Below are 20,317 nucleotides of genomic sequence, written 5' to 3'. Positions count from 1 at the left end.
GGTCCAGCAGACTAGTTTTTAGAGTTCTGTTACAGATAATCTCAATTAAGTTTGTTGGGGACAAATATTTAAATATGTAAAAAATTATGTTCGACTAATTTAACCTGTCTGTTTACAATTGAATCATTAACCTAATTCTAAAGGCATGCATCATTTGCCATATCGAGTTAACAGAAAATTAGAGCATATACAAGGCCTAACTGTATCAGTTGTAACCTACCTATGTAGCTATGTGTACCAAAAAGAATAAATATACCATATTTACCCCCACTTTGAATCCATTAGATCAACTTATGAGCTCATTTAATTAAATGTGCTACATGAAACATTATTCCTTTTACGGAGGTTACACTTTTTATTGCGTAGAGTTTTAATTTCTGGAAGTGTGGACATCTGAGCAGGCAGTATTCTGCATTGGTCCTTAAGTAAAGTTTAGCAGAATTCAGCAATCACTAAATTCATTTGCAAAGAGAAGGTTGCATTTACTTGTAAGTCAAAGGTAAGAACAAATATTGATTGAATAACGGGACTAAACTAATCAATTTGTGAAAACATCAGAGGATCAAACCACACCGGCACTATTTTAAAACAGGGGTGTCGAAGTCGCTTCCTAGACGGCTGCTGCGTCTGCGGGTATTTGTGGTTGCATTTCAATCGGCAGCCAATTACGACATCGAGAACAAGGTGCGTTGATGATTATTTAGCCAAGCAACGACTTAATTACTAATTCTGGAACACATCAAAACCAACCGATACTGGTTTCTGATTCTGGCAGCTGTGTTTTAAAATAAGTTTAAGTAAAAAAGTATGGTGGATCTTAAACACATTTTCAGCAACCAAACCTTTGTGTTTAAATTATTTTTAACGAGCTCATGGCCCAGAACTATTTGTGCTGAAATTGCTGCCAGAGGTGACAAGCTGGGTCTTTTAACCAGTCCTCTTCATAAATTACAAGTCATTCTCCAAAACTCCTCTAGAGGTCAGACTTACCTTGTGGTGAGTAGAAATCCCTCTGAAAGTCAGAGTAAAAACAAGACAATAACACAAAGAACTGCTCATGAAATAACACAGTATCCATGCTAAAATCTTTATTTAACCTTTCTGAGTTGGCTAATGTAAGTGAAATATGGCAGCTCACTGTATACATACAATGTGATCCATGACTTAAATGCTGTTAGGAAAGTGAGACCAGTTAAATGATACCATCTTCTATTCAAGCCACCTCTGGCTGAGACAACAATGGTGTGAAGGTGTTAACTTGGTATTTTGAATAATTTAGGCTCCACACAAAGCACAGAATACAAAAGATCAGACTCCAACATTGTATAGGCTGAAAGCTGAATTTGAATCTTTCAAGGGGCAGAAGAAAAAGGAATGCGGAATACAAACGCCCACACACCGAAAACTGTTGTAGTTCGTTGTTACCTTTGGATGGCACTTTAGGCTTGCATGTTCTTTCATGATCATTTACTGGGTTTGTATAATTTTTAGAATATTATCCCATGATTTAATAGAAAGGCAGACAAAAGATAGAAGGGTATCCTTTGTCTTAATTTAATTTGTAGCTGATATTAACATAAATTTATACAGTATGTTTTCACAAATTTTGTTCAATACAGTGAATAAATAAATTGCTTCCATAATTTGTAGAACTGACATGCTAGGTGTTTAATACCTTCAAATGGTGAGCAAGGTTTTTAAATTTATTTGAATTTATTTTTCTTAGAAATTTATAATTTGAACTTATAATGCATATTTGTGCACTTTTAAAATACAGTTTTATGTAGGCCTTTTGTATTCATTTTTTTTATTTTATTGTATATTTAAGATTTTTAAATTGTTTTTTGAGTATATAACAATCCCCTGCTGATTTCCAGAAATAAGTTGCAGAATATTTTCCAATTGTTCCCATTTGAATTGTTTGAGTGGTCTTGTCTGAATGTCGCACGTCTTCTCTACAGATGGCTGAAATTAATAGAGGGATTTAGACAAAGGCCTTCTCTCCAACATGGAGGCTGCAGCAGGCCAGTCTTGTTGTTCCTGTCCTTTGTGCTTTATTTCAGACAGTACACCAAGAAACTAAATGGAAAGCACAGGATACACTGCTAAGTTACTATTTCTTTTAGTTCAGTTTACTATTTTGCTAGCAGGAATGTTTAAATGTGGTGTTTTGTGGTTTGGGCCTAGCTCAGGCTCTTTTCTTTTTCTCCCTTCACGTACTCAGAGCTGCTCCTGCCTGTGCTGAACAAAGATAATTACTCAGGAAATGTTTCAGCCAATCCGCTGCGGCTTTACATCCTGCCTGTGAAAAGAGGCCACTCAGGGTCTGGCTTCCATCAGACGGCCCGATCATCAAGCTGAACTGCCAAGCCCTTTCTGTCTCAGGACTGAGACTGTCCTCCATGTTTTATAAGTATTGACATAACACTGTGTTAGCCATGCATCCACAGAGGTAAGCCTGATTTTACTTCCTTTTACTTCCTGTACTGTTTATCTACTGCACAGATACAGTTTGATTCTTCAAGAGAGGGAAATAGAGCTCTCACTCCACAGAACTGGTAAAAGCAAAAGCAGGCTTTCTCCTGCTGCCTGTGATTTTGGTCACATGGGTGCTCAGCCAGGCTTCATACTGTAGTAAAAGAGGACCAAGTTAAACCCTTTTTGAAATTTTCAGAACAAAACAGAAATATTAGACACTTAATCTTTCTGTTGCCTTGATCCTGTCTGCTGGAAAAGGGGATTTATTTGTGAGCAGTTTGCCTGCATAATTGTGTGGCTGTGCCACATGCCAGGTTAGAGAAAATGGAAGGTGGGGAGCAGATACAGCTATTGTAGCACAGTGGGGAATCCCAAGGGAAGCTGGTGGCGAACTAAGCTGTATACATTTTACATTTGGGGGTAGACACATGTAAAAATCTCCTCATGTTTTTTCCTTCCACTTTCCACATTTTTCAAGTTGCCTAAAAAAACATGGCCTCCTTGCTGTCCTGGCTGTTGATTTGACTTGCAGGGGAGACTTCAGATCTGCTGTTTTATTTTATTTTTTTGTTTTGGTGTGACTTCATTGAGCCTAATCTCTGTTTCAAGTAGCTGTGTATAAATGTTGAAATTTACTATTGAATTGGGTCTCAAAGAAAGAGGCTTCTGAGAATGGGGCCTAAGGTGTTAACTTTCTGCTTCCTTGATTGTAACTCATTGTAACCTTAGCTGAAAGTAGTTGGTTGTACTTGTGGCTAGTATCTAAAGTGAATCTAGTGTGATACACCTATGAAATATCAGTCCCATGTATAGGAACCATCACTTGGTTAATTGTTGCTTTTTGCAGTTTAAATATCCAACTCATATGTGTTAAACATGCATTTTTTCTGTTAGTTTGCCTGATTCTCATCAACTTTATTCTGTGGGATCCAAATGCATTCACCACAATTGCAAGACATAGTTAATTTAGATTATATTTTTATTTGTGTATTAATGTATGATCAGTGAATATGTATCATACATTTATTTTGGCTGTGATATTCTTTGGCTGGTGACGAATGGTAGTCTCTTTAGGATGACAAATCCAGATTATCATGTAATCAAACATTAATAGCATTTCCAAGTTTAATAAATCTTAAAATGCAAAAAGCTGTTTATTCTATAATTTGATAATTAATTCTAAGATATGTATTTGTGTTTTATGCACACATGTATGCACACGCTTTATCAGTGCAGCTTATTTTCCCATGTTGTTTATGTGTTTACAAAGTGAAATATAAATATATATAGCATAATATATTTTTAAAATAACATTTACGATATATTTTTCATTGCAATGGGTTTCACTGCTGTGGGTTGTAAATTTCCCAATTTAGTCCCTTTAATGAAGCAAATGTTATTTTTAAGTAATGGTGAAAAAATGTATTGTATTGGAAAAAGCATGAATTTGCATTGAAAAACAAGACCCCTGACCTTTTTTAAATGTCTGTTTTGTAAGTAGTTTTAATTGCCCTTTCCTTGGATACCTGTTTGAGATTATCCACGGTCGGACACTGGATTTGTAAACAGTGGAAGGATTGATTTTAAAAGGGACACTGGTGAATTTTATCTTTGGATGGGGGCGGATATTTTAAGCTAGACTGCAGATGGACTTTAGTACATTACTATCTATAACCATACTTTTTTGCTAAAAGGCACATTAAGAGGAAAAAAAACTCTTTTGGTGAAATGGTAGTTTTATTTGTAAAATCTCTGCATTGCAGCAAAATGTCTGAGAGAAAAGGCAGCAGTGGAGCTGTATGGCACAGCAGAGCTGGCCAATCAGGCAGCTCGGTGTAGCACTCAAACCAATCGGAGGCACCGCTGAGGTTAAAGATTGACAATTGCTGTGGAGCAGCAGGGAGAGCAAGGCCCTTCTGGAAAATTCTGCAACCATCTTTGTTTCATCCTATCCAGCCAAATTTAAAGGCCAGTTTGAAGAATTGTCTTGTGTATTCTGTGCAATAAGACAAGGTATGCTGCTCTGTGTACATTTTCTGCATTGAAGGATGTGTTATTTGGAAAAAAAGAATTATGATGGTAGTATCTTTGTCTAAGGTATGTGACAGGCATAGACAGGCACTGGTTTCCTCTGCATTTAGCCTCAGTCAGGCTCAGTGGAGTCGTCGTTGCTGAGGTCGTCAGTGTAGCATATATGCAGTAAAAGGAAGCGTGAGAGCCAATATGGCCTGTGAGTCATAATGTTTCTGTTGTGAATTGTCCTTTTCCACAGAAATGGCCCTCATGGTCGATGTGGACAGGCTGCTGGTTGGCGTAGCTGGTTGTTGATCCATCAACAAAATGAAATCTGAGGATCTGGCATTGTGGAATGCCATCTTGACCTAAAAATGGCCAGATTAGAACAAATAAACTTGTCTACAATAAACCTGAATTCACCCATCTTTTTTTTTTTTAAACCCTGCATTCATATGTGTTAATTTATACCTTAATGTTTCAGATGCAGAGGGGAAAAACATTCACATTTTGCAGTAAATAGAATAGATTTTATTGCCACAATGCATGGATTCCTAATTCGGGGGCTTTAGAATTCCTACAGCATTGAAAGATTTGGGGGGGGGGATGTGTTAAATAGCAAAAAGGCATTTTGGATTCCAGTGTGCTAGGTTTCCCTCCTTCCCTCCAGCCCGGGGCTGATGAAATGGGCTCTGCTGAGCTGCTAGGTGTGGGCTTGGGGTGTCCTGTTAACCCGATCAGTCTGTGTGGACGTGCCAGTGTCAGCGTTGTTTAAATACTGCTCTTGGACTGCTCAGTCAGATGGGAGTCTCCAATTTTGTACTGTTCTTCACTCTCTTCAGGTTGCTCTATTTTGGGCTTTCATTAAAACCACATTTTAATTTATCTTGAGCCTTCTGGGAGTTTATTAGCATATTGATAGGGGAATTCTCTTCTCCAGTGGCCCGATGTTCTCCCCAGAAAATTTCTTGTGCCATTCCAGGAATGCTGCTGTTGAGAGTCCCAAAAAGTATTTTTTTCACATTGTCCTGTTTTTGTATTTCCAAGACCCACAGACATGCCTTCCTTTTCAAATAAGGGGAACACATTCTATGGGACTTAGCAGGGAAGATCTGAGTCTTTGCAGGAGATGAGAAAAAAAAGGAGTCCTTGTCCTCTCCTGTGCAGGCACAGTTCTCTGCTGTTAATTTGACCCTAATAATGTTGATTTGCACTGTCTCGTGTGAAAAATCTTCTTGTTCCATTGAGTAGCTACTAGTAGGTTCTGAAGGGGTCCTATTTTGTAGCAAAATGACATTGAACATAAGATTCTTGTTTCAACCTGTAAATCTTTGCCTTCACTGACTCTCCTGAATGATGCCTGCATCCATTTTCTATGTTTTATTCAGCCTATTAAATAATTTTATTAGTTCAAAATGGCACCTGCTTTGAAAGCAAAATAGACGGTACTTTTTCTTTTTGGTGCTTACATGGCTCTGGCAAATAAATAATTGTGTATTTTGGCACCATTATGCATCTGCCGAGAGCACCATAAAAGCACAACAGTTCTGTACCGTTGACATTTTTAAATATAGAAATGGAGCAATTAAGTTACAGCAGCAGGCCTCTCCCTAGGTTTCACACCTTTGATGTTCAGAGCCCAGTGCTTCCACTGTTAAACACCAGCCTTTCTAGTTTGGCAAATACGCAGGCATATTTGTTTAAAAGACAAATGCCCTTTCTACAAGTACCTTGAAAATTAAAAGCAGGCTTCTTTTCAAGTAAATGATGACTGATGCTTTTTTTTGCAGTTTGTGATGGAGAACTTTTGTGCTTTTAAGAATCCTGTGGTAATTTAAGCAGGCATTACCGCCCCCTGTTTCACCATGCTTGAAAGGAATTGATTTGTATGTTGTTTGAGCCTATGTTTAAATGGTGATTTATTTAATCCTATATTTATGAGTGGCAGAAGAATCATGGTAAAACACATGCACACTTGGTGAACAGATCTTTAGGACTATCCAGTTCAGGAAAACTTTTGTTGCTTGTATTTAAATAGTGATTTTCCTGTGTTGATAGGGTCCTATATCCTGTAAGTGAATTCATAATACTGAACCTGTGAGGCAGTTGTAGATTCTGTGGCCCAGTAAATTATTTTGTTCAATACACCCTTATGGAAAAGCATGAAGACCACAAGGTCTCCTGTTTTTCAGTTAAGTTCAAGTCAACAGCCACAGCGTGAGTCTATTTAGGACTTCTAACCTTGAGACAAACAAGTCATCGTTTTGTTAGTGAGTTGATTGTCACTAAGGAAAGGCTGTTTTCTTGGCTAATGTCAAATGCTGTCATTCATTGTTTATCAAAGCAAAGAAAAACCAACTATTAAACAAAAATAACATGTCCAATGAAGCTTTTCTCCATTTGGTAATGCTTGTTTCAACGTACTAAAACCTGAGTAGTAATCTTTATGTTTGGTGATATTTAAAAACAAGACGAGATTATTTTGATGTGCAACTCCATGCAAATTGGAAGTACAGAAGTTTGATTATTGTTGATAGGTAACCTTTCTTACACATTTACTCACATTTTTCAATATTCTGCAGTTTACTAGTTAACCAACATGTTCATGCATTTATTTACCCATTTGGTGTGGATGCTGTCATCAAATAGTCTTTTTTATTTACACTCATTTCATAGGCTAAAATAACAATTGATATTAGGGTGTTTTTTTGTTTGTTGGTTTATGTGCGTGTGCATATTTTATTGGTTTGCATATGTGAAGTGATATTAGAATCTGGAAGAAAGATTGCAGCCTACTGTTTTATGAATATTTCTGAAGAGGACATTTTAATTCCATAAGAATGCCAGGGATTTAGCGAATTATTGCTTTAACACCATGTTCAACAGTCTCTCAACAATAAAAGAGCTTTAAATTGAAACGGAGACTCCTAGATTAATTGATAAAACTGTCTATATAGGAAAGTTTATTTTCACTTTTTCAGCTTGAGAAACAATTGTTGTTCAGTTTTTCTGTTTATTGCACTCTTGGAGGATCTGCACTGTTCTGCAGAGCATAGGAAAGGCTGCATGTTGCTAGGGAGATGCTCTCTAGTGACACTTACTACAGCATGACACTTACAATTAAAGTTGGTTAGACTAATTATCGGTAAACAAACAACAAAAAAGTTTGATGGCCAGTATGGATTGTCACTTGAAATGCAGACAACTCGATCACCCTCAACAGCACGCTGTAACAATATTATGGGAATGATCGTACATTATAAGCTCCTGGAGTTGCACTGAATGAGCAGGGCGACAAAGTGAATTGTGGGCTTCGTCCCCAATGGTCTCATCAATGGGTGTCACCCCAGTGGTATAATATAATGGTGTAATATACCAGATATATTAAGGTACACAGTTGAATGGAGATTGATTTCTTTTCTTTCTGTTCTGTGGCAGTTTGGCTGAAGAAGAGATAAGAACAGAATCTGATGTGGTAGAGGGGATGGACATTTCCACACGATCCAAAGGTGAGTAGAAAACAGTGTTACGAGAGCGTAGGTTCAGGGCTGTGGCCTGCCATAGCTGTAATGATAGAGCCTGTCTTAAACTCTATAGGATTCTGCATGACAAATCATACAGTGCTGTGAAGAAATACATTTATACATATTTATCCATTGGTACAGCATTGTGATGTTGAAACCTTGAATTCTTCTGTATTGTGTGGTGTGTACTGTTCATTGGAGGTGCTGTTGAAAAATCCAGCCTAAATGACAAACACTGAGTAAAAAGTGTTGCATAAAATTGTGATATTAAACATGTCACTGAGAGCTTGTAGTTTCAGTTTGATATATTGTGGTATTTGGGCTGCCTGTTATTTCTACATGTACACTTTGCAGTCACCCCGGCTCATCACGATGAAAGTCAGAAACACTGGAAATGTAGTTCACTGTCACTCTGGGGACAGCCATGTGGTAGTTATATAAAGTTTCATTGTAATTGTATTGGTGGTGAAGTGGGAGCTGTAGTTTTTAAACTCTGCATGGGTTATGGGAAATGTCTTGCATATCTGTGACCCTGGCCTGTTGTAGTTTCAGATCCTGGATCGGCAGAAAGGGCAGCTCAAAAACGAAAGCTGCCCAGCCCACCACACTCTTCCAATGGGCATTCCCCCTCTGAGACCTCACCCAGTCCTATCAAAAAGAAAAAGAAACCTGGCTTAGTTAACAGTAATAACAAAGAACAGGTAATTTCATGTTCTATGGACTGTTGCCTAATTAGACTTAACTTTGCATGTTTTCTGTAAGTCACTCAAACAGTTGAAGTTATCGTTAACATAAAATAAAGTTGTTCATTTGAGATTTCAGATTTATGCATTTCCCTGACCATATTGAGAATTTGGTTATGTCTCACTTGACCACTAATGTGGAGAAATTTAAAACCCAAACTTACAGAGAACTTTTGCATTTAATAAATCAATATTGGCAGATAGTTTTTTTTTTCTTAAAATGGTTTGGAATGCAAGTAAATAAACTATTTAAAGGTAGTGATTTGATCTTATTATAAATGCTAAGCTGACTTTCAAAGTATGTTACCTAATCTGCGAATATATAATGAAATATGCATATTGAACGCATTCTATTTTGCATGTACAGAGCTGGTTTGTCCTTAAAAGCCAGATATATAAATTAAAATGACTTGCCTCCTATACCTAAATATTAAAGATGCACATAGTGAGTCACTAGTTTAAAACTGCCATGTGCCATGCACAGTGTATGCTTTGTATGATAGGGTATAGGTATGTGTTCATTAGTTGGATAAAACAAGGCTTGTCTCATGCAAGATAGCAATGGTGTATACCAAGCACAGCCTGACCTGATGTCAATGTGGTGGAAACTCTTGTCAAATGACTCTTGCTTTCATTGATGTCAGAGGCAAAGCTGCACGTTGACCCATTGACCACAGGAGTCTGTACTTGGTGTCCGCTATGTAGTGTTCAGTGCTGTGGCCTGTTTGCTTGTTGTGCTGCACCTTTTATAATGTCTTGTGTTTTGAAACCCAACCTTTTTTTCTTGCCTGCATTTCAGTCAGAACTAAGACATGGTCCCTTTTACTATATGAAGCAGCCACTCACCACAGACCCTGTTGATGTTGTACCGCAGGATGGACGGAATGACTTCTATTGCTGGGTGTGCCACCGAGAGGGTCAGGTTCTCTGCTGTGAGCTTTGCCCACGGGTGTACCACGCAAAGTGCCTGAAACTGGCAGCCGAGCCTGAGGGGGACTGGTTCTGTCCCGAGTGTGAGGTACTCTCTCACTTCTTCCGGGTGGGCACCCGCTCAGCTGTGCAGGAGGCCAGAGAGATGAGATCTCAGTGAACCGGGAGAGCCGGATGTTCAGATTTTGGACTGGTTTCACAGTGTCATGGCCGCTCACGCAGAGTATGCACTGGGCCTCTTTGTAGGAGCTGAGGACTGGCCTTGACCTGTGAAACCGCTCCACTGAGAGAGGCCTGGTCATGACCGAGTGCCATCCATCATCGTGGATAGGCTTCTTTTTTGAGCTTGGCTGTGTGACTGTTTCTGAGGTTATGGACCTCTAGAATTTCATAAGGGATACCTTGGATTTAATCCCTCTGAATAATTCTGATAAAATGTGTTCAATTTAAATGTATGTCTAAAGAGCTTGTAAGTCATTTTAATATTTCAGTAGTGAAAACGAGGGATAGTGCTTTGTGGAATGCCGGCAGCATGCCCCCAGTTAGTGGGCCCTACCAGGCAAATGCTTTGTGTCCAATACAACAATTTTCTTTTGTTTAAATTTTTCTTTATAAAGGTGTTTTATAAGTGCATCTGATTTGTTGTTTTTGGTATGAGTTTAATCTCAATTGTCTTTAAATTGTAACAATATTATAAAGCACAATGGCTTTTGGGTGAAGACACCTTGAAAAGTTAATGTACTCAATGTTCACCCTTGAACAAATTTGAACAATAAAACCGTTGTTAAAAGGGTAAAGAAAACCAGAAAAATGTGGTCATGGTGACAAGGTTAGAAGAAAGGAAATGTTAAAGTTGTACTTTTTTGTTTTCCAGAAAATAACAGTTGCGGAGTGCATAGAAACTCAAAGCAAAGCAATGACGATGCTAACAATAGACCAGCTGTCTTATCTGCTTAAGTTTGCTCTCCAAAAGATGAAACAGCCAGGGGTAAGTGTCCTAACCGGTGTGACCTGCTCTCTGTGCCTTTCATTGGTGAACGGTCTGCCTGGGGCAATGCTGTCCGACTGCCAATGGAAGATGATGTTTAAATGCTTTAAAATGCATGGCCAGCCTTTCTGTCCATTTCCCATCATTTTGGACTATCTATGTACAGGCAGTGCTGTATGGCCTTGTGTGGTCTTGCTTGATAAGCCCTAATCTTTTTTTAATAGTTCTCCATGTGGCTAAAACCTTATTCATCATTTTTTTCACAGTCAAATAGCTGCGCCCTCACTGTCCCTTCCTGTATTTATTTTTGGCAGTTCCGTTTGCAAATACAGAGCCGATGCAGACAATCCTTTTTATCCAACAGCCATTCAACATTACAACATACAGGATAACTTATTACTTATTATCCACTTGGACACAAAATATTTCAGCAATATATTTAAACAGTTTCTTTCAAGTACACATTTTACCCCATGCCTAATGAATACTCCACCGTGCTAAGGGCTATCTGTTGTAGGATGTTTAATCTCTGTCGTGCTGGTTTGGGGGGAGGTTCCATAGATATACAGTACGAAGGATGCTAATGGTTGCTAAACCTTGTGTTCTTGTTGCTGTGGGGTGGGCTATCTTTCACCTATACTGTGGTTCTGTGATGCTCATACTAGTGGAGGTGAATATCCCCTTTATGGCCCAAAGCATAAATTTCTCTACCTGTAAGAGTTGTCTCAGAGAAACGTATCCCCACTGCCCCTACCATTGGCCCCATTCCTCCGCGTTCCCTCTGTCCAAGTGTACCTTTTTTGTGGACAAGGAAGTGGAGGTCTGAATCCAAACATGGCGGTTAGTAGCCATTGCCTGTTTGGGAGGAAAGGCAGTGAGGCCGTTGGGTTGGCCATTGGGTTGTGGCTGCGTCCTTGTAGCAGGTGGGTAGTTGTTACTGACTCTGACTGTCACCTCTTGATTATCCAGACAGCTGGGCTGAATGCTCTTGTCTGGTGAGGAAAAGCTCTCCTTGCTCTCTTTCAGGACCAAGCACGCTCGTCTCTCTCCCCCCACGCAGCCGCCCAGCAGAGAAAACCTATTAATTGGGTAAAAAAAATGACATATTTATGCTATATCCCTTAACATAACTGGAGTGTTCAGAATTGAAGCTGTCTGTGCGGAGTAGCCAAAGTGTGCTGGTGATGAAGTGTGTGCACTCTGCGTTCTGAGCTGGTTGATTTAATCCTCTTGGGTGGTTCTGTTCTCTCTCACTCTTTGGAACAGACTGAGCCATTTCAGAAACCTGTATCTCTGGAACAACACCCAGATTATGCTGAGTACATTTTCCATCCAATGGACCTCTGTACATTAGAAAAGGTATTGGGAACAAATTGTTACCACAAGCTCTTATTTTCTCATTTGAAAAGCACATTTATACTGCCTGACTGAAACTTAAACAAAGTTTAACAAAAATGTTTTTGTTAATTTTCTTGCAGAACATAAAAAAGAAAATGTATGGTTGTACAGAAGCTTTTCTAGCAGATATGAAATGGATCTTGCACAACTGCATAATATACAATGGAGGTGAGCAATGAAGCATTTAAATAAATTAAATCCATTTCTAATAGAATAAAATAAACATTTTTTTATTTGTCATCTCTCCTAGGTAATCACAAGCTTACAGCGACCGCTAAAGTCATTGTAAAAATCTGTGAACATGAAGTGAGTGTCAGCAGCCTTGAGGCTCTCTTGAACGTGACTATTTAAATGTATACATTATGAAATATAGAATTTTTGATATCTGATAATGTGCACGCAGTTGTTTTAACACTTAAAAGAGAAACTGGAATATCCATAATTATAGAGAGAACTTTATCTTTCAGATGAATGAAATTGAAGTGTGTCCAGAGTGCTATCTGTCAGCTTGCCAGAAGAGGGAAAACTGGTTTTGTGAACCATGTGTAAGGATTGTGCCTTGGTCTTTTTTTTGGGTTAATGAACTCATTGATGATTTCTTCTTTTTATGTTCTATAAATAGGCATATACTTTATCTATGAATTTATCTTATATTCAACATTGTTTTCCTATATATAAGTAGGTATGAAATGATTTCCTGTGTTTTATTATTCTTTTTTGTGTGTTATCGCTGCGTTTAGAGCCACCCCCACCCTCTTGTGTGGGCTAAGCTGAAGGGGTTTCCATTCTGGCCAGCAAAAGCACTGCGAGACAAAGATGGACAAGTGGATGCCCGGTTTTTTGGGCAGCATGATAGGCAAGTCTGGTGATTGATATTCTGATATTCTTGCTGCTTTAGTGGTTTATAAAAACTGTGAAAGGCTTGAAGCTGTAACTGCAGTAACTTGCAGCCTCCCACCGTGGCATGGTTTCCTTCCACTTGCACTATGTTCTGTCTATAGAACAAATTCACCACGTTCTTTGTCATTTTACTGAACAGGCGAATGATTGCTTATCCTCTGTGTCTTTCAGGGCTTGGGTCCCAATAAACAACTGCTACCTCATGTCTAAAGAGATTCCTTTTTCTGTGAAAAAGACTAAAAGCATATTTAATAGTGCCATGCAAGAGATGGAGGTCTATGTGGAAAACATTCGCAAGAAGTTTGGCGTTTTCAACTACGCTCCATTCAGGACACCCTACACTCCCAATAACCAGTTCCAAATGCTGCTGGACCCCTCCAACCCCAGCGCAGGAACCGTCAAGCCTGAGAAACAGGAGAAGATCAAGTTCAACTTCGACATGACCGCCTCTCCCAAGCTGCTGCTCGGTAAGAGCATGCTGCCGGGGGGGACGAGCCGAAGGATCTCCCTGACGGACATGCCCCGCTCTCCGATGAGCACCAACTCCTCCGTTCACACGGGCTCGGACATCGAGCAGGACGCGTCTGAGAAAAGCCTCCGGGCTCCACCCAGTCACTACAGTGCCGGAGAGGAGTCCATGGACTGCACAGGTACCTCTGAGAGCCACTGTGCGCAGACACTAGGAGACGTTCCATCCAAACACAAAGCACTGTGGATGTTAAAAAGAAAAATGATGAAAAAACATTTGAAAGTGTTCCGGTACTTGCATGGTGACATGTACCCTAATTACTGCCATCTATGTAGGTAAAGCCTTGCAGGTCAGAAAATTCTTATGTTGCTAATTCAAACAATGAACATTAGCCTACTTAAAATATACAACTGACTGCCTTAAAGTTAATTTCAGAACATGCAAATACAAGGGTTATTCAATTCAATTTTATCGCCAAATTTAATGTAAATGCTGTTCCAGAGACTATACCTTTAAAATAAATCATAGCAACTGTACTTATATGTGGGGTAGTCCCATATATCAACCATTGGATCATGTCTACTGCATGATGTTGACATCCACAGAATTTCAGTGTTTCTTTCATTCTATTTTAATACATTTCTCTTTAAATCAATTTTTCTACTGAATGACAATGTGGGTGTACATTGCTACATGCTGTCTTTCTCTTTGTTGTAGCATCTCCTGCATCTACAAAGACTGGGCACACAGGCAGCGTAACGGGCAGCCCCAAACCCTTTTCTCCCCAAGCCTCCACGCCCATCATCCCAAAGCAGGAGAGAACATCCACCACTGGGAGCATCCTCAACCTCAACCTGGGTGAGAGCGCAGCATATACCAAAGCACTGAACTGTTACCATACTGCTCCTACACACTCCAGCATGTGCCACGCTTGCCACTATTTTGGCACCCTAACTAATGTTCAAGTAGAACTCTCCCGAGAGAACTTTGTGTCTGATGCAGCATGGTATTATGATTTTGGTTCTCAGATCGGAGTAAAGCGGAGATGGACCTGAAGGAGCTCAGTGAGACGGTGCAGCAGCAGTCTGCTTCAGTGGTCCTGACCTCCCCAAAGAAACCAATCAGGAGCCGCTTTCAGCTCAACCTTGACAAAACCATCGAGAGCTGCAAGGCCCAGCTTGGTATGTGCACAGGCCACAAGCTGTGCATAGAAGCTTGGATAATGTTGCATTCACCAAATTATTCCTTTCATGTCAAGTCTTAGTTTTGCACGCATTAAAATTCAATTGATGCTTTTCTGTTTCTGAGTAGGCATTGATGAGATTTCTGAAGATGTGTACAAGGGCGTGGAACCCAGTGACTCAGAGGATTCCGAGAAATCAGACTCAAGTGATAGCGAGTATGCGAGTGAAGAGGAGCAGAAGCTGAGGAATGGGCAGGATGAGGCCGACGACAAAGAAAAGCTTGAGAGGGAATCAAAAAAGAAGACCAGAACACCCTCTCAAGAAGACAAGGATGGCAATGTGGAGGGCACGGTGGGGGCAGCAGCAGCAGAAAAAACGAGTGCAGAAGTACAGTCGAAAGACAAGCTGAGTGCCAGCTCTGACAAAGAGCCCTCTGAAAAGGCCAAAGCCTCCCAGCACTCGGCGAAGGAGAAGCCCAGCTCCAAGGATGAGGGGACAGCCGCTTCTGCAGACCTGGACATGGACTCGGACTCAGAGCGGGAGCTGGTCATCGACCTTCGGGAGGACTCATCAGGCTGGGACCGCAAGAAGAACAAGAAGGAGCTGCCTGTTGCCACCACACCCAAGGACCCTGGTGTCACCAAGCTAGAAGGTGAGGGAAGGACTGTGTAGTCTTTGTGTTTTATTTAATATTGTATTAGGAATTGATCCTTGATTACTTATTCAAATGCCTCTGGGTGCTTTCTTCAATAGACCTGGTTCCTGGTCAGGTCATTGTTGACATTATATAGATCCAAATTAATTCTTTATGCTTTTGTACTGCTTGTTTTGCTTCATGTAATGCAAATTTGGCATGGAAGATGCATGTATTGCACCTCTGTGTTGCAGGTAAAGCCCCTTCGTCCTCCAGTGCAGCAGCTCCACCAGTGAGTGATGGGTCCACCTCGACCCCCAGCGTCAAAGACCCCCCTCAGTCCTCCATCACCATCCCTCTCAATGTGGTGTCCTTCGCTGCCACCACCACCTCCACTCTCCTGCCTGGTGCGACTACCAGTGCAGCAGCTCCTTCAGTGGCCGTGCCGTCTGCCACCGTGAAGAAGCAGCGCCCCCTGCTGCCTCGGGAGACTGCCCCAGCGGTACAGCGCGCGGTGGTGTGGAACCCAGCCAACAAGTTCCAGACGTCCTCACAGAAATGGCACATGCAGAAGGTGCAGCGGCAGCAGCAGAGCCAGCAGCCAGCTGCGCAGACACAGTGCAGCCCCCAGCAGCAAGCGCAGACGCATACGCAGTCGCAATCCACATCCACGTCCTCATCATCGCAGCAACCCTCCCCTGGCACACGGTATCAAACACGGCAGGCGGTGAAAGGTAAGTCACCTGTCCGAACTAGCATTTTTAACCCGTAGACAGCTACAAGTCTATGTTTTTGCTAATTGTTTTTCAGCGGCTAGTGGCAAGTTAAATTTTCTATTTTAATGACTTTTTATTACCTTTAATTTACTATTTTATTTTTCAAAATTGAAATTATTGTGCATGTGTGGTTCAGTGTGCTCTTGAAAGGCAGGTATCTCCATGCCAATGATAAAATAGTTTAACTCTTTTCAGCAGTGCAACAGAAAGAGGCACCGCAGAGCACGTCATCTTCGTCAGTCACTCTGGTGACTGCAGCTCCGGCAGTGTCCATGATCTCCACCCCTGGGCCGGCTGGAGCCCCCTCTTCTTCCTCCATGGCCAGTGACTTCCAGATCACCACAGGCTCAGCAGATGTAGCAGCAGACATAGCAAAGTATACCGGCAAGGTGTGAAAGTTTTTTATTTTATTTTATTTTTATTTTTCTTTCTTTCTGATTGAACACTATGTGGACCTCAGTCAAAGCTGAGGCCTTTTAAAATGTTTAAAAGTTACAATTTTCTTCCTGGCATTGTGAAATCCTGACCTGACTGTCATTGCACCTTTCAGATTATGGATGCAATAAAGGGAACAATGTCTGAGATTTACAATGATCTCTCTAAAAGCACCTCAGGAAACACAATTGCAGAGGTAAGCACCCGTCAGCACCTTACGTTCTCCCTTCTCCTCCTCTTCCAGTCTATCTGCTTTACACCAAATCTGAATTTTGTTGTTTTTTGTTTAATGCAGATTCGACGCTTGAGAATAGAAATTGAAAAATTACAGTGGCTACACCAGCAAGAGTTATCTGAAATGAAGCACAATCTTGGTATGGGTGTTTAATAGTTTTCTATGGCACATTGATAAACAAAAAGGATCCGACAGAGAAACAGTCATTAACTCATTGGCTGGCTGTGTGTGTGTGTGTGTGTGTGTGTATGTGTGTGTGTACATGCGCATATCAGAGCTCACTATGGCGGAGATGAGGCAGAGCTTGGAGCAGGAGAGGGAGCGTCTCATCGCAGAGGTTAAGAAGCAGATGGAGCTGGAGAAGCAGCAGGCTGTGGACGAGACCAAGAAGAAGCAGTGGTGTGCCAACTGCAAGAAGGAGGCCATCTTCTACTGCTGCTGGAACACGAGCTACTGTGACTACCCCTGCCAGCAAGCCCACTGGCCTGAGCACATGAAGTCCTGCACGCAGTCAGGTACCAACACGATTCACCTGAACCTTCGGCATGCTTATGTAATCAATCAATCAATCAATCAGTCAATCCAATTTTATTTATATAGTGCATGTTACAGAGAATCTTTCACTACTCTTCAAAGTATACCCTGGCCTACCCTTCTAGATACTCTCATAACAATTACAAACCCAACACACAAACCTGCAGGCACATATGCACACTGCCCCACCTCGTCAGTTAACACTAGTGAGCACTCAACACTCACAGCCCCACCGGACTCATTACGCACACCCAAGTATTTGCACTTGTCATATATTAACACTTTCATTTATTTCCGGTTTTTGCAGCCACTGCTTCACAACAGGAGTCTGAGACAGAAGCGACTGCGGATGCTGGGAGCAAGCCCCCCGGTCAGCCCGGCAGCGCCCAGCCTTCCCCAGCTGAGGCTGCTGCGGCCCCTGCAAGCAAAGATTCTGGTGTGGAGAAAAGCAAGGACAGCACCACCGTCAGTGTGTCCTAACTGCCACATGGCACAGACTTTTAACCATGATGAACCGTGTATGTAAAATATAAGAATGGGAAGCATCCTTTCCTGTCTTGCCAGTCTGGGAATGTAGACTGTAGACGATCTCTAAATCTCAGTATTAATCACCAGAAAATCATCCCGCTCCCATCCCCCACACTACTTCACCCCCTTCGCTTTTCTTTGCCTCATCCAACAAGCACGTCCAAAGGTTACGTTGACAGTCACTGAATAGGTGGACCAGTGGACAAGGCTATTGAACTTACAATCAAACTGAATTCGTCCTGTACACGTTAAACTTGGATAAGCGAATCACTGATTTGTGCAGCCAAAGACCTGTGTTGATGTTTATGTCTTCTGTTCCCACTCTGGAGGGGCTAGCGAGTTTGAGAGGTTCTGTTCTCTGTTCTCAAATTCTCTCGCCCCTCTTGTTCAGCTAGACCCACTTACCTGCATCAAAGAGGAAATGGTATACAATGGCATGCAAAAGAGTGTCTTAAAATGCCTTTCTATTACAGCAGAGGAGAAGGATATGTTGACATTCATAGATCTGTGTGAGCACTATTGGGCAAAATCGTTTAAAGAGTTGCACTTAAACCCAAATAACGGTACTGATTTATGCATCTGATGATGCTGATAAGGGATTTCTGAATAACGGATTTCTATTTTAAAAATGTTCTTCTTCTAGAGCTGAGATTGGTATAGCTATCTTCTTAGAGTAAGAATCCTTTCCCTTTGTTCCAAGGAGGACTGTTTACCTTTTCTGAATAAATCAGTGCTTTTGTATTTTTTTCATTGTTTTCAAGGATTTTAGTCCACTCATCCATAAAATGAAAAACAGCCAAAAGCAATTAACAATTAATGGATAGTTTTTTCATGTGTTTTGAAAGATCAGTCCGAAAGCTTCAGAGACGTTTGGCACTCCCAAGTTTACACTGCTGGTTTACAGAGATGTACATTTTTCTTTTGATTCTAGAGATACAGGGGGTCAGACAAGAAATGGACTCTGTTTATATCGCTAAGACAGCATATCTTTTCTGTCCACAGGACTTGCCACAGATCTTGCCACAGGCCTAGCACAGACAACAGACTATGTAGAAGAGGCCATTTTAGACCCAAAATTAACTTTTTAGTTTTCTATTTATTTTAATTTATACAGGAATGTGGTGTCACAGACAATGCCATAACTATATTAGTGTTTCGACGTTATGCTATTCAAAGGTTGATAAAATGGGCAGAAGTGTGAATTATTAGTCCAGTATAAATAACTTAAAATAACCAATATAATATATTGAAACTGTGACTACGTAGTGCCGGAACCTGGGGTCACATTTCTTTACATTTATGTTTGAAAGTGCGTTTTATAGCCCCCATAGAACTGGTCGCTCAGACTTCCTGTGTCAATCTCGTGGACTAGGGCCTCTGCTTAATTCTGACTGTTAATGTTAATGGAGTTTAAAGTAAAGACAAGATGGTTCAGTCCAGCCAACAGAAGGGGGGGGGGGGGGTGGAGTCCAGAGAAAACAAAGGTGACTGTATATATTTTGAGCCAATTTGTCTTGCAGATTTTGTTGTTTACATAATGGAAATGAAGATCTGGGCCTCTGGAAGAGCCTGTTTGTCTAGAGCTTTATTCTCACGAATGTACACAGAACTTTCCTCATGTTCTCTGGAGGCAAAGATTGCATTTGGGACAGCAGAGTAATGTGGAATGCTGCTTGTAAAATATTGGAGTAAGGGAGCGCTTTAATAAACACTGTTACAGTATGACGCTTGAGGAAAAAATTGCTTTAAAATAGTTTTTAATGTGGGTGATACCGACACCATTATTACAAATCATACGGGCGATCATGCTTTGTAAAATAACTTGTGTGCTGTACAGTATTTACAAAGATACTTTGACTTTTGGAGGGTACATTTGTTCTTTACTCTTGTTCTCTATCAGGTTTTAGAAAATGGCTGTGAATACAGTATTGACTGTTCAGCAGTGAAAAAAGGGCGTTTCGCTGCCCTCTGCAGGTCATGTCATTTCTTACACTTGTTCTTGATGATATTAATGCTGTTAATGCAATAAATGCTATATATGTATTTTTTGGAATGGAGGATGAATTCAATGGCTGTGAAAAACATAACGTATAAATCATGTTATCCATTCTGGGCACAATATTTCAATTCAACAATTCAAAAGGTCAATTTATCCACATCTAGCATTTGATTTCGGCCCACAGAAGTGATTAATCCTTGTGTTGGCGGATCAGTGCTGAATGTTCAAATACAGAATTGTTATTCCTGCCATAACATATGTAAGTGAATGAGTGCCTGGTAATGGGAAATGTGTAAGCTAACATTACGAGCAGAGATCTATGTAAAGATATATGTACCTATATTAATGTGAACTTCTGCTCTGGTGGCGAGGATGGTGAGACCATGTACTTGTATATACATCCACACATTACACTACATTGTATAGTATAGATCTCTTTTTATTGAGTGGGGATGTTTGTGGTACTCATTGCTTTTTAAAAAAATCTTTTGTAAATACTGTAAGGTGCTGTTTTTTGATCTCATTAAACATACCGTATATTTCACCTTC

At 40.6% G+C, this 20,317-nt stretch overlaps 1 protein-coding gene across 10 annotated transcripts in view; it reads left to right on the top strand.

Annotated features, from left to right (window-relative positions):
- LOC135234192 (MYND-type zinc finger-containing chromatin reader ZMYND8-like) overlaps nt 1–20,317 on the top strand; it is a 21,146-nt gene extending 829 nt beyond the window's left edge. Inside the window, exons 1-22 of one of the 10 annotated variants that reach the window (XM_064298527.1) lie at nt 267–684; nt 2,225–2,452; nt 7,930–8,000; nt 8,562–8,716; nt 9,558–9,776; nt 10,563–10,676; nt 11,703–11,765; nt 11,943–12,035; nt 12,155–12,242; nt 12,325–12,380; nt 12,542–12,619; nt 12,815–12,930; nt 13,146–13,624; nt 14,161–14,301; nt 14,472–14,624; nt 14,755–15,279; nt 15,516–15,995; nt 16,233–16,426; nt 16,588–16,668; nt 16,768–16,846; nt 16,983–17,222; nt 17,549–20,317. In XM_064298527.1, the coding sequence (XP_064154597.1) occupies nt 2,439–2,452; nt 7,930–8,000; nt 8,562–8,716; nt 9,558–9,776; nt 10,563–10,676; nt 11,703–11,765; nt 11,943–12,035; nt 12,155–12,242; nt 12,325–12,380; nt 12,542–12,619; nt 12,815–12,930; nt 13,146–13,624; nt 14,161–14,301; nt 14,472–14,624; nt 14,755–15,279; nt 15,516–15,995; nt 16,233–16,426; nt 16,588–16,668; nt 16,768–16,846; nt 16,983–17,222; nt 17,549–17,721 (3,612 nt within the window). In that variant the 5' untranslated portion in view covers nt 267–684; nt 2,225–2,438 and the 3' untranslated portion in view covers nt 17,722–20,317. Of the gene's footprint in view, nt 1–266; nt 685–759; nt 1,116–1,242; nt 1,475–1,964; nt 2,110–2,224; nt 2,453–7,929; nt 8,001–8,561; nt 8,717–9,557; nt 9,777–10,562; nt 10,677–11,702; nt 11,766–11,942; nt 12,036–12,154; nt 12,243–12,324; nt 12,381–12,541; nt 12,620–12,814; nt 12,931–13,145; nt 13,625–14,160; nt 14,302–14,471; nt 14,625–14,754; nt 15,280–15,515; nt 15,996–16,232; nt 16,427–16,587; nt 16,669–16,767; nt 16,847–16,982; nt 17,223–17,548 lie in introns of those variants that run through there. The other 9 variants (XM_064298534.1, XM_064298532.1, XM_064298531.1 and 6 more) reach the window with 9 other exon arrangements.

This window comes from Anguilla rostrata, chromosome 11 (genome assembly GCF_018555375.3).
Source record: "Anguilla rostrata isolate EN2019 chromosome 11, ASM1855537v3, whole genome shotgun sequence".
NCBI lineage: Eukaryota > Metazoa > Chordata > Actinopteri > Anguilliformes > Anguillidae > Anguilla > Anguilla rostrata.
This window is presented reverse-complemented; position numbering and strand designations above follow the sequence as displayed.